Source organism: Capricornis sumatraensis, chromosome 8, assembly GCF_032405125.1.
Source record: "Capricornis sumatraensis isolate serow.1 chromosome 8, serow.2, whole genome shotgun sequence".
NCBI classification, from domain to species: domain Eukaryota; kingdom Metazoa; phylum Chordata; class Mammalia; order Artiodactyla; family Bovidae; genus Capricornis; species Capricornis sumatraensis.
In genome coordinates this window covers 7,227,627-7,240,083 of record NC_091076.1, presented here as the reverse complement: position 1 = coordinate 7,240,083, position 12,457 = coordinate 7,227,627, and the positions used below count along the sequence as shown (strand labels likewise).

General features: G+C 63.6%; 1 protein-coding gene across 1 annotated transcript; it reads left to right on the top strand.

Annotated features, from left to right (window-relative positions):
• Nucleotides 1-278: 278 nt before the first annotated feature.
• SIPA1 (signal-induced proliferation-associated 1) lies at nucleotides 279-11,779 on the top strand. Its single transcript, XM_068975899.1, has 16 exons — nucleotides 279-319; nucleotides 2,690-3,458; nucleotides 4,038-4,165; nucleotides 4,252-4,428; nucleotides 6,445-6,619; nucleotides 7,302-7,405; nucleotides 7,649-7,806; nucleotides 7,893-8,502; nucleotides 8,799-9,073; nucleotides 10,072-10,290; nucleotides 10,393-10,498; nucleotides 10,585-10,693; nucleotides 10,792-10,893; nucleotides 11,001-11,055; nucleotides 11,243-11,321; nucleotides 11,429-11,779. Exons 2-16 carry the CDS (start codon nucleotides 2,786-2,788, stop codon nucleotides 11,573-11,575), a joined length of 3,117 nt encoding a protein of 1,038 aa, XP_068832000.1. The 5' UTR covers nucleotides 279-319; nucleotides 2,690-2,785; the 3' UTR covers nucleotides 11,576-11,779.
• The last annotated feature ends 678 nt before the right edge of the window (nucleotides 11,780-12,457 follow it).

Below are 12,457 nucleotides of genomic sequence, written 5' to 3'. Positions count from 1 at the left end.
CTAGCCCCCAAGTTGGTTTGGAAGGCCGGTACACTTGTTCCGGTTTCTTGGCCAAGGGCTGGAATCCCCACAGTTTCACAGCTTGCCGGGCCGGGCCTGGCTCAGGGCAGGCGCTCCGCGCTGACCGCGGCCAGGCCTCGAGTCCCCTCCCGCTGCGCTTCCCGCCGCGGAGGACTCCCGGGCCGGCCCCGCCTCTCCTCCCCGGCCCCGCCCCCGGCGTGGCCCCGCCCCCAGGCGGAGCCAGCCTCCTGAGCCGCCGCTGGAGAGCAGGCAGCGGGACGCCAGCGCCGGAGGAGGCGGCCGGGCGGGAGCCCCAGAGGTACCGGCGGGAGCGGGGGAGCGGCGGCACTGTGTCGGGCGGGACAGGGGAGGAGGTGGCCTGCCGGTCAGCCAGGGTGGTGTGGGGGTGGTAGGGGGTCCTCGCCGAGTTCGCCGCCTGCACCCTCCCAACCTCCCACTGGGCTCTAGTCCCGAGTCAGCACGTCAAGTCCCCTGCCTCTGACTGGTGCCGCCCCCACCTCCTTTGCGTGGACAGCCCGGCCCAGCCTGTGGCGGGTGAGTGAGTGGATGCGGCGGTTACCGGCTCCTCTCAAAGGAGCTGGCGACTGTCCGGCTGCCTGCTGGCTGTGTGCCGGGCACCCCCTGTTCTGGGGCTCCTCTTCTCCTAGGGCGGCCTCCGACCCAGCTTTTGCACACCGCCCCCCAGTCCCGCGCCTGGCCTGGGAGGAAACATCTGTCGCGCCCCCTGGCAGTAGAAATGGGGTCATGACCTCCAGATGTGCTGGGAAACGTCCAGAGCCTCCTCCTGGGGCAGCCAGGCCTTCCGGATCTGTGGGAGCGGGCCGGCCCCCTCCTCGCCAGTGACACAGGCCACAAGGAATGTCCTGGCCTCAATGGACCCTGTGTGAAGCTGCTGGGTGGGGGGCAGAGCCCAAGAACACCCCTGAAAGCAGGGCCAGAGCCGAGCCGGCGCTGGGCCAGAGCAAGGAGCAGCCCCCAGCTGTGCACACACAGATACACAGAGCTCGACCTGCACGGAGCGGGGTCCTGCACAGACCCCTGCCTCGTGTCCCCTCCCACCCCATCACACACACTTCACACACACACACACACACACTACAGCCCAGGCCCCGGAGCTTGGCCCATGGAGCCAGGGCCTGCATCTGCCACCATACGCTTAACACATGGCCAGCTTCGCTCACTCCCCTTTGCTTGCAATCTCCTGGCAGGGTTGGGAAGGGACAGGAAGGGTTAATTAACCCCATTTTTGGAGATGAGAGAACAGAGGCTCAGGGTCAGAGTCAAGAACTTTGTCCTAGGAGAAGCTAAGGGAGGAGGTACTCTGAGCTCTTGGAGGCCTGCCCTTGCTTGGTTCTGGAGCTCTAGCTGAGGGGTGCAGAGCGTGTGCTCCCACCCCCTCCCAGCCCAGCCCCACGCAGCCCTAGCTGATGCATGAAAACCCACCAGCAGGTGCATGCACCCGGAGGGGTCACCCACAGCCCTGCCCCAGCCGCCCACTCCATCCTGGGTTCATCTGAGGGTGGCCGCCTCACGTTCTCACACCACCCTTTCTTTACACCTGCCCCCGGTCTCGACACGTTTCCGCACTTAGCAGGTCCCTGGGGCCTTTGGTGTCTCACTCGTACATCCTGTGAGACCTCAAGCCTTAGCCTAGCCCCACCTGCCCCACACCTACTCACACAGAGCTCGGAGTGGGGAAGTACAGCATCGCTTAGGCCCGGCCTGTCAGTCTGATCCGAGCTGATACAGAGTTGCTCTAGGCAAAAGCAGTCCCTTATGGGGACCTCGGTTGGATTGTCATGTGGGGTTCAGTATGCCCTGTCAGCCTCAATGTGGCCAGGTAGGCCGAAGTCCCCATGGGTCCCAGTTCCAGTCCTGGTCACCAGGACTTCCTCCCCTCCCCCCAGGCAGGGCCACAGAAGCCTGCAGGAGGGTGAGCCCAGACCTGTCCATCAGGTTGGGGTGACCGAGGTCCCATGACTGAGCTGGTGTGACCCCAGCACCTTCCTCAGGATGTGGGGCCGGGCAGGGGGCTGGGCCCAGAGCTGGGGCCACTTCCTGCACTGAAGGAAGTCCTCTTGCTGTCCCTGCTGACCTGCCACTGCCCCCTGGGAAACCCTGCGTCCTTGAGGTACCAAGGCGGTGAGGGCCAGGGCATTGAGACCCAGCCGCTGGGTGCTTAGTTCCTCTGGGATCCTGGAGGAAGTGGGAGGAGCAGGGAGGAAGGTCTCTGGGGACAGGACGTCCTCCCTTTGTCAAGTGGGCAGGACCCAGACACCAGTGGCCCCATGGGTTTCCCGTCCCAGCGGAGACAAATCATCTGTCTCTTTGGGCCAGCTCTTGGTGGGTACCCTCACCCTGGGCCCAGACCACAGCCAAGCTGTGTGAGTGGGAGCTGGGGAACCCTGGCGGCCCTAGGGCAGCCCGGGGCTCCCAGACCCTCAGGGCCAAGGTCACCACACCCCAGTCCCTGGCCCTGCCCTGCGCTGAGCTGGAGGAGGGGGCTGAAACCTCAGCCCCAGGCAGACGAGGAAGTGGCCAGGAAAGCGGAAGCGGCTTTGATGGTCGCGGAGGGGGCCGGAAGCCAACCCGCGTGGGGAGGACCAGGCTGGGGGCTGGGTTCCTGTTTTCTCCCCAGGCCCCTCTCAGCAGCCCACTCCTCCCTCAGGGCAGGAACCAGCCTGCCGGCTGGGCACCAACCACCCGCGCCCGCCAATGCGGCCCGGCATCCGGAGAGCCAGGTCCCCAGGTCCGAGGCGCGCCCATGTGGGCCGGTGGCGGCGTGGGGAGCCCTCGGAGGGGCCCGGCCCCTGCACCCACCGATGACCTCTTCGCCCGCAAGCTGCGCCAGCCGGCCCGGCCCCCGCTGACGCCGCACACCTTTGAGCCCAGGCCGACCCGGGGCCCGCTCGTGCGCAGCGGCAGCGATGCAGGCGAGGCCCGGCCTCCAACGCCAGCCAGCCCTCGTGCCCGCGCCCACAGCCACGAGGACGCCAGCCGCCCTGCCGCGCCCCCGGCCCGGTTCTTCGACCCGCTGGCACTGCTGGGGCTGCCGGCGGAGGAGCCGGAGCCTGAGTTCCCGCCGGTGCCTGAGCCGCGCTGCTTCGCCCACTACGACGTGCAGAGCCTGCTCTTTGACTGGTCTCCGAGGCCCCGGGGACCGGGGGCGCAGGCGGAGGCCAGTTCTGGGACCCCGGCCACGGCTCAGGACCAGACTGCTAGCTCAGACCTGCTGCTCGAGGCGCCTGGCTTTGTGAGCGAGCTCGGGGGCGAAGGCGAGCTGGGCCTGGGGGGACCGGTGTCTCCACCTGTGCCCCCGTCACTGCCCAATGCGGCCGTCTCCGTCCTGGAGGAGCCACAGAACCGAACCTCTGCCTACAGCCTGGAGCACGCAGACCTGGGCGCCGGCTACTACCGCAAGTACTTCTACGGCAAAGGTGAGGGTCACCTGCAGCGCACTGTCCTCTCTGTCGAGTCCCTGGCTATGTAAAGCGTTGGGCTCTGTCTCTGGGTCAAGGCTGTCCAGCTATAACCACCTCCCTGCAGCCAAGCCAGGCCTCCCCTCACACCCAGACATGTTCCTCTGCCTCTGTCGGGTTCATTGTACTCCTCTGGGCTGGGGAGAGATTTCCTAGGGCCATTGCTGGGAGCTGAAATCTGAACCCCTGCACTTGGGCACCTTGTCATCATCAGTGTTCACATGGGAGAGCCCTGGATATTCTGGGAAAGAATATGGGCATGCTGGGCAAGGCCATGCAGGACCTAGGCTTTGGAGCAGGGAGGCCTAGCACCCTGGGTCCGGGGCGAGATATACGGGCGAGGCTTAGGGCCCAACTGTATAATAGGTCCGGACAGGAGTCAGGATTTGGCTTGGTAAAACGTGGGCAGGGCTGAGGAGGGGATGATCTGACCTAGTGTGATGGGGACCTGGGAGGGGGACTTGGTGATGGGTGTGGTTGAGCAAGGGTGGGACTGCTGAGGGGCGAGGCCGGTCATCTGCCTCCTGCTCCCGGCAGAACACCAGAACTTCTTCGGCCTGGACGAGGCCCTGGGCCCGGTGGCAGTGAGCCTGCGGCGGGAGGAGAAGGACAGCAGCGGAGGGGGTACTGTGCACAGCTACCGCATCATCGTGCGGACCACGCAGGTGGGCTAGGGTCACGGGAGCCAGGCCGCGGACTGCCTCCGGAGCTGCCTGCATGTATCCTGAGCGCCCCTACATCCCGTCCTTAGCTCCGGACCCTCCGAGGCACCATCTCAGAGGACGCGCTGCCACCAGGGCCCCCCCGAGGCCTGTCCCCGAGGAAGCTTCTCGAGCATGTGGCCCCGCGGCTGAGCCCCACCTGCCTACGCCTGGGCTCAGCTTCACCCAAGGTGCCTCGCACGCTGCTCACGCTGGACGAGCAAGTGGTGAGTGGGCAGGGCACACCCTCGTCCTAGAGCTCAACCTAGTCTGAATCGAGTCTGCCCAGCTCCCAGCCACCCAGCCTTGACCCTGATCTTGAGCTGGATAGGGACCCCAGAAGAGCTAGCTTTTCAAAAGGAGGGCATGAGAGGTCATCTGGAACCTGGCCTCTCAAGACCAGCAGCATCCACTTCACCTGCGGGCTTGTTAGAAAGGCAGGTTCTGGGTCCTAACCGACACCTACTGACTCAGGCCCTGCACGTGAAGAGATCCCGAGATGATTCCCATGTGCCTGTCAGCTGAGGAGCAACTGTCTGATCGCCACTCCCTCTTCTCGCAAGTCCCTCTCATTCTCTGTCAGTTTGCCCTGCAAGGCCCTGCTGGGCCTCCTGCTAGTTTGGGGCGCTTGCTCCTTCCACTGCGGGCCCACTCAAGCCAGCTGGAAGTCCTTCCCTACCCTGTGCCGAAAGTTACTACTCACTGGCCCTGACTTTCCTCTTTGGTCATTCAATCTGTCAGTCACTCAACAAACATTTCCTCATCCCTTGGTACCAAGCTCCAGACTGGATGCTGGAGACTTGTCTAGACCAGGTTCTGTCCTTGAGTAGCTCACAGCCAGGTGGGGGAGAGACCCACAGAGAATCGTGGATAATGATGAGCAGGATAATAGTGAAAGGGGGATGCTGAGGGCTCTGTGGGGCACGAGGGTAGGGCTGATTGCCTTCCTTGGCCAGGAGGTTATTAGCATCATGGAGGAAATGCAAGAGCTCAAACCAGGAAGGGCAGGCATGTTCTGGGCAGAAGGAACAACCTGGGTGAAGCTTAGAGACTAAGAACTATTGCATCAGGGGTCTGTGGGCAGTTCAGTGTGGCTAGAGTGGGGCTCGGGGGGACAGGGTGGCAAAGGCTGGCCTTTGGTCCTGAGGGCGCTGTGGAGCCATGGAAGATCTGAGAGGTCAAGCAGCCCTCTGGCTGCAGTGTGGGGCCCAGACTGGAAGCCAGGCTGAAGGCTGTTGCAGTTGTCCAAGCCAGGCCTGGTGGTGACGATGGCAGAGGTGAAGAGGTGGTAGTCCAGGGACAGAGTGGCTGGTGGGGGTATTGTAAGATTCCCCTCCTTCTTGGCCCCTGAGAGAGGTATTTTTGTGGAGCCAGGGACCCTGGAGGATGGACGGGAGGGAAGAGTCACAGGGAGGAGGTGAGGTGCCAGGTGCTAGACGGACATCCGTGCAGCTGCAGCCGGGAAAGCGGCTGCGCTGGAGGCCGAGATGGGGGCATCATCCGTGGAGATGGCTGCTTTGGCCACTGAGGGCAAAGACCAGGAGTGGAGAAGAGGCCTGGACATGAAGGGGGCGGTCCCTGGGGTCACAGGCCAAGTGAAGTTCCTGTTGTCCCAAGTGCCAACTAGGGTGAGAGTATGCCAGGGTGAGGCCATGCCTATGGTCGTTAAGAGGGGCTCAGGGTTTAAAAGTTGGGGTGGAAGTGTGGGACTCTAGAGGTTAGGAGGGATATAAGTGGGGACTGTGGGTGTAGACAGGCTTACTGTGACAAAGTGAGGCTGGAGCTGGAGGGCCCTGGGCTCGTTGGCACGGTGGCAGGGCGCCCTGAGCTGTGCACAGTTAAGCCCAGATGCAAAGGAGCCAGAGGAGCTGGGAGCAGAGGGTGAGAGTGAGAGGTGGTGCGGGGCTCCAGAGAGGGGAAGACAGGCTGGCCTTGGGCTAAGGAAGATGATTGTGTGGACACTGATGGGGATTGAGCATCTTCTGTGCAGGGTCCTTTCCGTGAACTCCGTCCTCTGTGCTCCCATGAGAACCAGCCACCTCCCAGTTCCTTCCCACCTTGCCCTCCCCTGCCCTCCTGAGCGCCCGGAGCAGGAGAGACCAAACCCATTTGATAGGGTCGTGGCTTAGAGAGGGCAGAGGCAGTCCCACCCCCAGGCCAGTGTCCCGTTCACGCCCCAAGGCCCCCAGGGTGTTGCTGGGAGATGGAGGCCTGAGCCTTCCGCCTGTGCCCTCCTCCTGCAGCTGAGCTTCCAGCGTAAGGTGGGCATCCTGTACTGCCGGGCAGGCCAGGGCTCAGAGGAGGAGATGTACAACAACCAGGAGGCAGGACCCGCCTTCATGCAGTTCCTCACCCTACTGGGCGACGTGGTTCGGCTCAAAGGCTTTGAGAGCTACCGGGCCCAGCTGGACACCAAAAGTGAGGCCCAGGGGGTCAGGGTGGGGTGGGGTGGGTGGAGACCCACCCTGCTGAAGGGCAGACTGCCTTGGCAAGAACTAGCTGCCGGCTCACTTTTCTGTCCCATCTTGTCCTAGGGCTGGGGCCGGGGGTGGAGAGTTCTCCTGATAGGCCGAGGACATGCATTGGGGGTTGCGAAGGCTGGGAGGAGGGGCTGGGAAAGCCCTGGTGCCCTACTGCCGGAGCTGGGCCATGGGGGTTTGTGGGCACCACCTCCTCCCACCAAACACAGCCCCAGCCCAGCCCCAGCCTGTTGTGTTGGAAAGGTCCCAGGGTTCCTGGAAGGTGACCTGCTGCCTGCCCTCCTCTTCTCAGCTGCTCCGCACACACTGGCGCCTAGGCCAACATCTGTCCTCTCCTGGGACATCCGCCCCCGCTTCTCTTAGCAGATCGTTTCTCGTTTCTGTCTCCATTCTGTCTCAGCATCCCAGCCCCAGGCTGGATCCTGTGGTGGGAGGGAGTTGGGGGGAGGCGGGGAAAAGGGAGCAGAGCTGGTGGCCTGGACCTTGGCTGGTGGTGGGAAGGAGTTGTCCACCTGCTGGCTGGGGAGGACAGAGGCTCCAGCCTGTGCGCAGGGACGGCAGGTCCAAGTCACCCAGATTCCCCTTGCTTTCCTGCGGTGTCCCCAACTCCCTGGCCACAGCGGATTCCACAGGCACACACTCCCTCTACACCACGTACCAGGACCATGAGATCATGTTCCACGTATCCACGATGCTGCCATACACCCCCAATAACCAGCAGCAGGTGTGACTGGGGCTCTGGGGAACCAGGGAGGGGTGCTGCGTGGGCGGGACCTTGGCCTGAGCTCTGCTGAGCCCCAGCTTCTCCCTCCCAGCTAGTGTGACTCCCCAAAGACAGACACCCCAGGCCTGCACTGGGGGGCAGATGGGGGGCAGTTGGGGGCCATGGGTGCCCAGGCACTGCCTGGCTTGAATGAGCAGGGACATGGGGAAGCCCTGCTCACATGCCTCTCCTCCTAACCCCCAGCTCCTGCGGAAGCGCCACATCGGCAACGACATTGTGACCATCGTGTTCCAGGAACCGGGCAGCAAGCCCTTCTGCCCCACCACCATCCGCTCCCACTTCCAGCACATATTCCTAGTGGTGCGGGCGGAGGCGCCCTGCACTCCGCACACCTCCTACAGGTGGGCGCCCTGGGGTTCCAGTTCTGCCAAGGGTGCCTCTTCCTGGACCTTCCCTTTGCCCCTGACTACGGCCTCCCTCCCCATAGGGTGGCCGTGAGCCGCACCCAGGACACGCCGGCCTTCGGGCCAGCTCTGCCGCCTGGCGGAGGTCCCTTCGCGGCCAACGGCGACTTCCGGGCCCTCCTGCTGGCCAAGGCGCTCAATGGCGAGCAGGCGGCGGGCCACGCACGCCAGTTCCACGCCATGGCCACGCGCACACGCCAGCAGTACCTGCAGGACCTGGCCACCAACGAGGTGACCACCACGTCGCTGGACTCTGCGTCGCGCTTCGGCCTGCCTTCCCTGGGCGGGAGACGGCGGGCAGCCCCCCGGGGTCCAGGTGCTGAGCTGCAGGCGGCAGGCGCACTGGTGTGGGGCGTGCGCGCGGCGCCCGGGGCGCGGGGCGCGGCCGGAGCCGAGGCGGGCGGCCCCGACGGCGCCGAGGTGCCCTGTCTGCTAGGCATCTCGGCCGAGGCGCTGGTGCTGGTGGCGCCGCGCGACGGCCGGGTAGTCTTCAACTGCGCCTGTCGCGACGTGCTGGCCTGGACCTTCTCCGAGCAGCGGCTCGACCTGTACTACGGCCGCGGGGAGGCGATCACGCTGCGGTTCGACGGGCCCCCTGGCCAAGCCGTTGGCGAGGTCGTGGCGCGCCTGCAGGTGAGGCGCGGGATTAAGTTGGGGGCGCGGCAGGGAGGAGCCTGCTTTGGGACCCCTCGTTTCCGCTGGCTCTCCTGCAAAAGGGAGAGTCGGAGTGGCGGGGGCACACCCAGTCTGGGAGCCTGGCAGAGCTGGAACTGGGGGCCCTCAGGCCCTCTTCCACGGGGTGGTTACTAATGCCCTCCCCGGGGCGGGGGGTGGGAAAGGGTCCGTGTGACCTGGGACGTCCTGGGGTTGGCGCTGGGGCCGCGCGTCCTCCGGCAGCGCCGCTCACGCCCCGCCCTACCCCGCCCCAGCTGGTGAGCCGCGGCTGCGAGACCCGCGAGCTGGCGCTGCCCCGCGACGGCCAAGGCCGCCTGGGCTTCGAGGTGGACGCCGCCGGCTTCATCACGCACGTGGAGCGCTTCACGTTCGCGGAGACGACCGGGCTGCGGCCTGGGGCGCGCTTGCTGCGCGTGTGCGGCCAGACGCTGCCCAGCCTTGGCCCCGAGGCCGCTGCCCAGCTGCTGCGCTCGGCGCCGAAAGTCTGCGTCACCGTCCTGCCCCCCGACGACAGCGGCCGGCCCCGCAGGTCAGGGCGCCGGGACGCAGGGCGATGGGAGGACCGGCAGCTTGGCCACCGCGTCGTTTATGCTCACTGTGTCCCACTGGCGACAGGAACCTTGCGTGGAGGCTTTTCCCTTAGAGAACCCCATGTCCCTTATTTAATCTCTCTGAACGGCACGTTCGTCATGGGTAGAAGGAAGCCAATTAAGCACTGTCTTCACTGCGGGGAAAGATCGAAGTGCAGCCCCCCCTAGCTTTCTCACAGACACCCTCACACACACTATTGACTACCTGCTGGTTTAAAGCTGGGACATGCTGGCTTCTGTAAAGAGAGAGAGGGAAAATATTTCAGGTTTTCTGGGCTATCTGGTTCCTGCTGCAGGTGCTCAGCTCCCTCACAGGTGCTCAAAAGCATCCACAGATGTCAAGTAAATGATGAGTGTGAGCACTGACGTTTGAATTTTATATGACTTTCACATGCCATTAATACATTTTTTGTGTGTTTTTTTCCCAACCAATTAAGATCGTAAAAACCTATCCTTAGTGTTCAGTACTCCAGAAACAGGCACATCTGCTAAAACAGAAAAAAGCCAAGAGGCTGGATTTGTGCCCAGGCAGTACTTTCTGGATCTCTATTCTGAGTGGTTTTCCCACGTTATTTAAACCCTCACAGCAAGCCAGGAGATCAGTAGTATCATCTCCATTTCACGGTTGGAGAAGTTGACATACAGAGTGATTTGCTCAGGATACACGTGGGCAGCCCTGTGATTTGAACTGAGGTCCCATGGACAGAGGAGCCTGGTGGGCTACAGCCCATGGGGTCGCAAAGAGGCAGACGTGACTGAAGTGATTGAGCGCACACACACACATGCCCGCGGGAACAATGGCCAGCAGCCAGGCAGACTTCTTTCACTGTTGTTAGGCAGCTGGGAGTGCTCTCCTCCTGGAAGCAAGCCTCCGGCACAGCTGGGAGTGGGGCTGGTGGTGCTGGACACCCCGCCTGACCCCCTCTTCCCCCCGCAGGAGCTTCTCGGAGCTGTATACGCTGTCTCTGCAGGAGCCTAGCCGGCGGGGGGCTATGGAGCCGGTGCAGGATGAGGCCCCCGCTGAGGCCCTACTGCCCGACACGAAGCAGCTGCTGCAAGTCTGCCTGAATGATAGCAGCGGTCCTCCAGGGCCTGGGGACCTGGCGGAGGAGAGGACCGAGTTCCTGCACAGCCAGAACCCACCGTCACCCTGCAGGTACCCCCTCGGCCTCCCCTCTCCTTCAGCCCAGGAGGCCTCTGCAAGCAGGGGCCACAGGCAGGCACAGCTCCCAGTGCTGAGCTGTCCCTGCCCTCACAGCTCCGACGAGGCCCCAGTCCTGCCCAACACCACCCCGGACCTCCTCCTGGCCACCACGGCCAAGCCGGCAGCACCCAGTGCGGGTAGGGAGACACCCCCCGCTCAGGTGAGCAGAAGCAAGGCTCTGGAGCCCCACAAGCAGGGGTGGGCACAGTGGTCATCCCTCATCTATACCCACTTCTGCCCCCCCAGGACGGGCCAGGCAGCCCCAGTGGCTTTGAGGACAAGGACGAACCGGCCCCAGAGCTGAGGGCCTCTTTTTTGCCACGAACCTTGTCTCTGAGGAACTCTATCAGCAAAAGTGAGTCTGGAGCAAGGGTGGGGGTGGGGGCCTAGAAGCAGAGTGGGAGGGAGCCTGGCCTGCGCGTCCCTGGCTGAGCCCACCCCTGCTGCCCACAGTCATGTCTGAGGCGGGCAGCGAGACCCTGGAAGACGAGTGGCAGTCCATCTCGGAGATTGCCTCCACTTGCAACACCATCCTGGAGTCGCTCTCCCGGGAGGGTGAGGCCACCAGGGTGCTCCGAGGGTAGGGGGTGGGCATCAGGGGCACAGGAGCCAGAGTGGGGCTCTCTTGCTTTATGTGCCGAACGGTCCCTCTGTCCCCACAGGACAGCCCATCCCCGAGAGCAGAGACGCCAAGGGAACTCCAAAGTCTGATGCTGAGTAAGCCTCCCACCAACGTACCCCTCACCCTACACCCAGTGTTCGTGCCCACGCATTAGAGGGAAGCTCTGTACACCTGAGTCAGAAGACGGGGGTTGGGCCCCTCTCACACGGGTGGGTCTGGGTACCAGCCCGTGGTGCTGTCCCCAGCCCCGGTCCCCCTGAGTCCTGACTTCCATGTCCCCAGGCCAGAACCTGGGAGCCTGTCCGAGAAGGTCTCTCACCTGGAGTCCATGCTCAGAAAGCTGCAGGACGACCTGCAGAAGGTGACACGGTGGCCACGGGGCACGGGGACTCACGGGGCTGCCCTGGGAGCGGGGCTGGGGGCCCAGCCACCCTGACTCCTGCCTCCCCCCCACCTCCACCCCCTCAGGAGAAGGCAGACAGGGCAGCCCTGGAGGAGGAGGTGCGGAACCTGCGGCACAACAACCGGCGGCTGCAGGCCGAGTCAGAGAGCGCGGCCACCCGCCTGCTCTTGGCCTCCAAGCAGCTGGGCTCCCCGGCCACCGACCTGGCCTGAGCCTTCAGGCAGGCCTCAGCCTGGCTGCCTATTTGCTGGAACTGCCCGGCTGCTCAGGGCCCCTGGGCCGCCCAAACTGGGCCCTCCTCAGGAATTCTCCCTGCGGGAGGCGCACGGCGCTGCCCCACTCCCCGGCCCAAATGGTGGCACAGTTGCCCTCACCCCACCCGTTTGTAAATATTCTGTGGAGAAAAGGGCACTTCAGGGAATAAAGAAGCCACTGCTCTTTGTGTCTACACAAGTGTTCACGACGTGATGGGGGAAGGGGTTTTGCTCCCATAGGCTCTGGCCAAACTCCCGGGACTGGTTAGGGAATCCCTGGGGACATTGGTTCAGAGTTGGGCTGCCACAAACTGGGGGGTTCTCTGAGGCTAGGCCATTCCTTGTCTTCTGTTCCACAAACATTTATTTGGTCTGTTGGGAAGCAAGTCACCACACTCTGTACCGATTTTGCTTAACTGTAGGAGCCAGGCCCTTGCCCTGGAACCAAACCCAAGGGGCTGAGATCAGAGGAAGAGAGTGGACCTGCTGGGCAGGGGAGGGAAGGTGCTGGCCATGCCCCCCTTTAAAGGCCCTGACCCCAGTAGAGGAAGTCCTCTCCTCTCTGCAGACACTGAGACCCCAAGCCTGGCACTCCTCAGTCACCTGGCCAGATCTTGCAGGGCCCAGTTCCAGAGGTAGGAGCTTCTCTGCCTTACCTGCCTGGGAGATGTTTCCATGTCTCCAACTCACTTTCTTCCTCACCAGTCTCTGACCCCTTGTTCCTCACCAGGCTGGGCTCTTTCCCATGAGTGGCATCAGCAGGTCCAAACTTGGATTATGTCTAAACTCTTTGTTTTCGGGATCTGAGGCCCAGACAGGACACTGACTTGGCCAGCATCA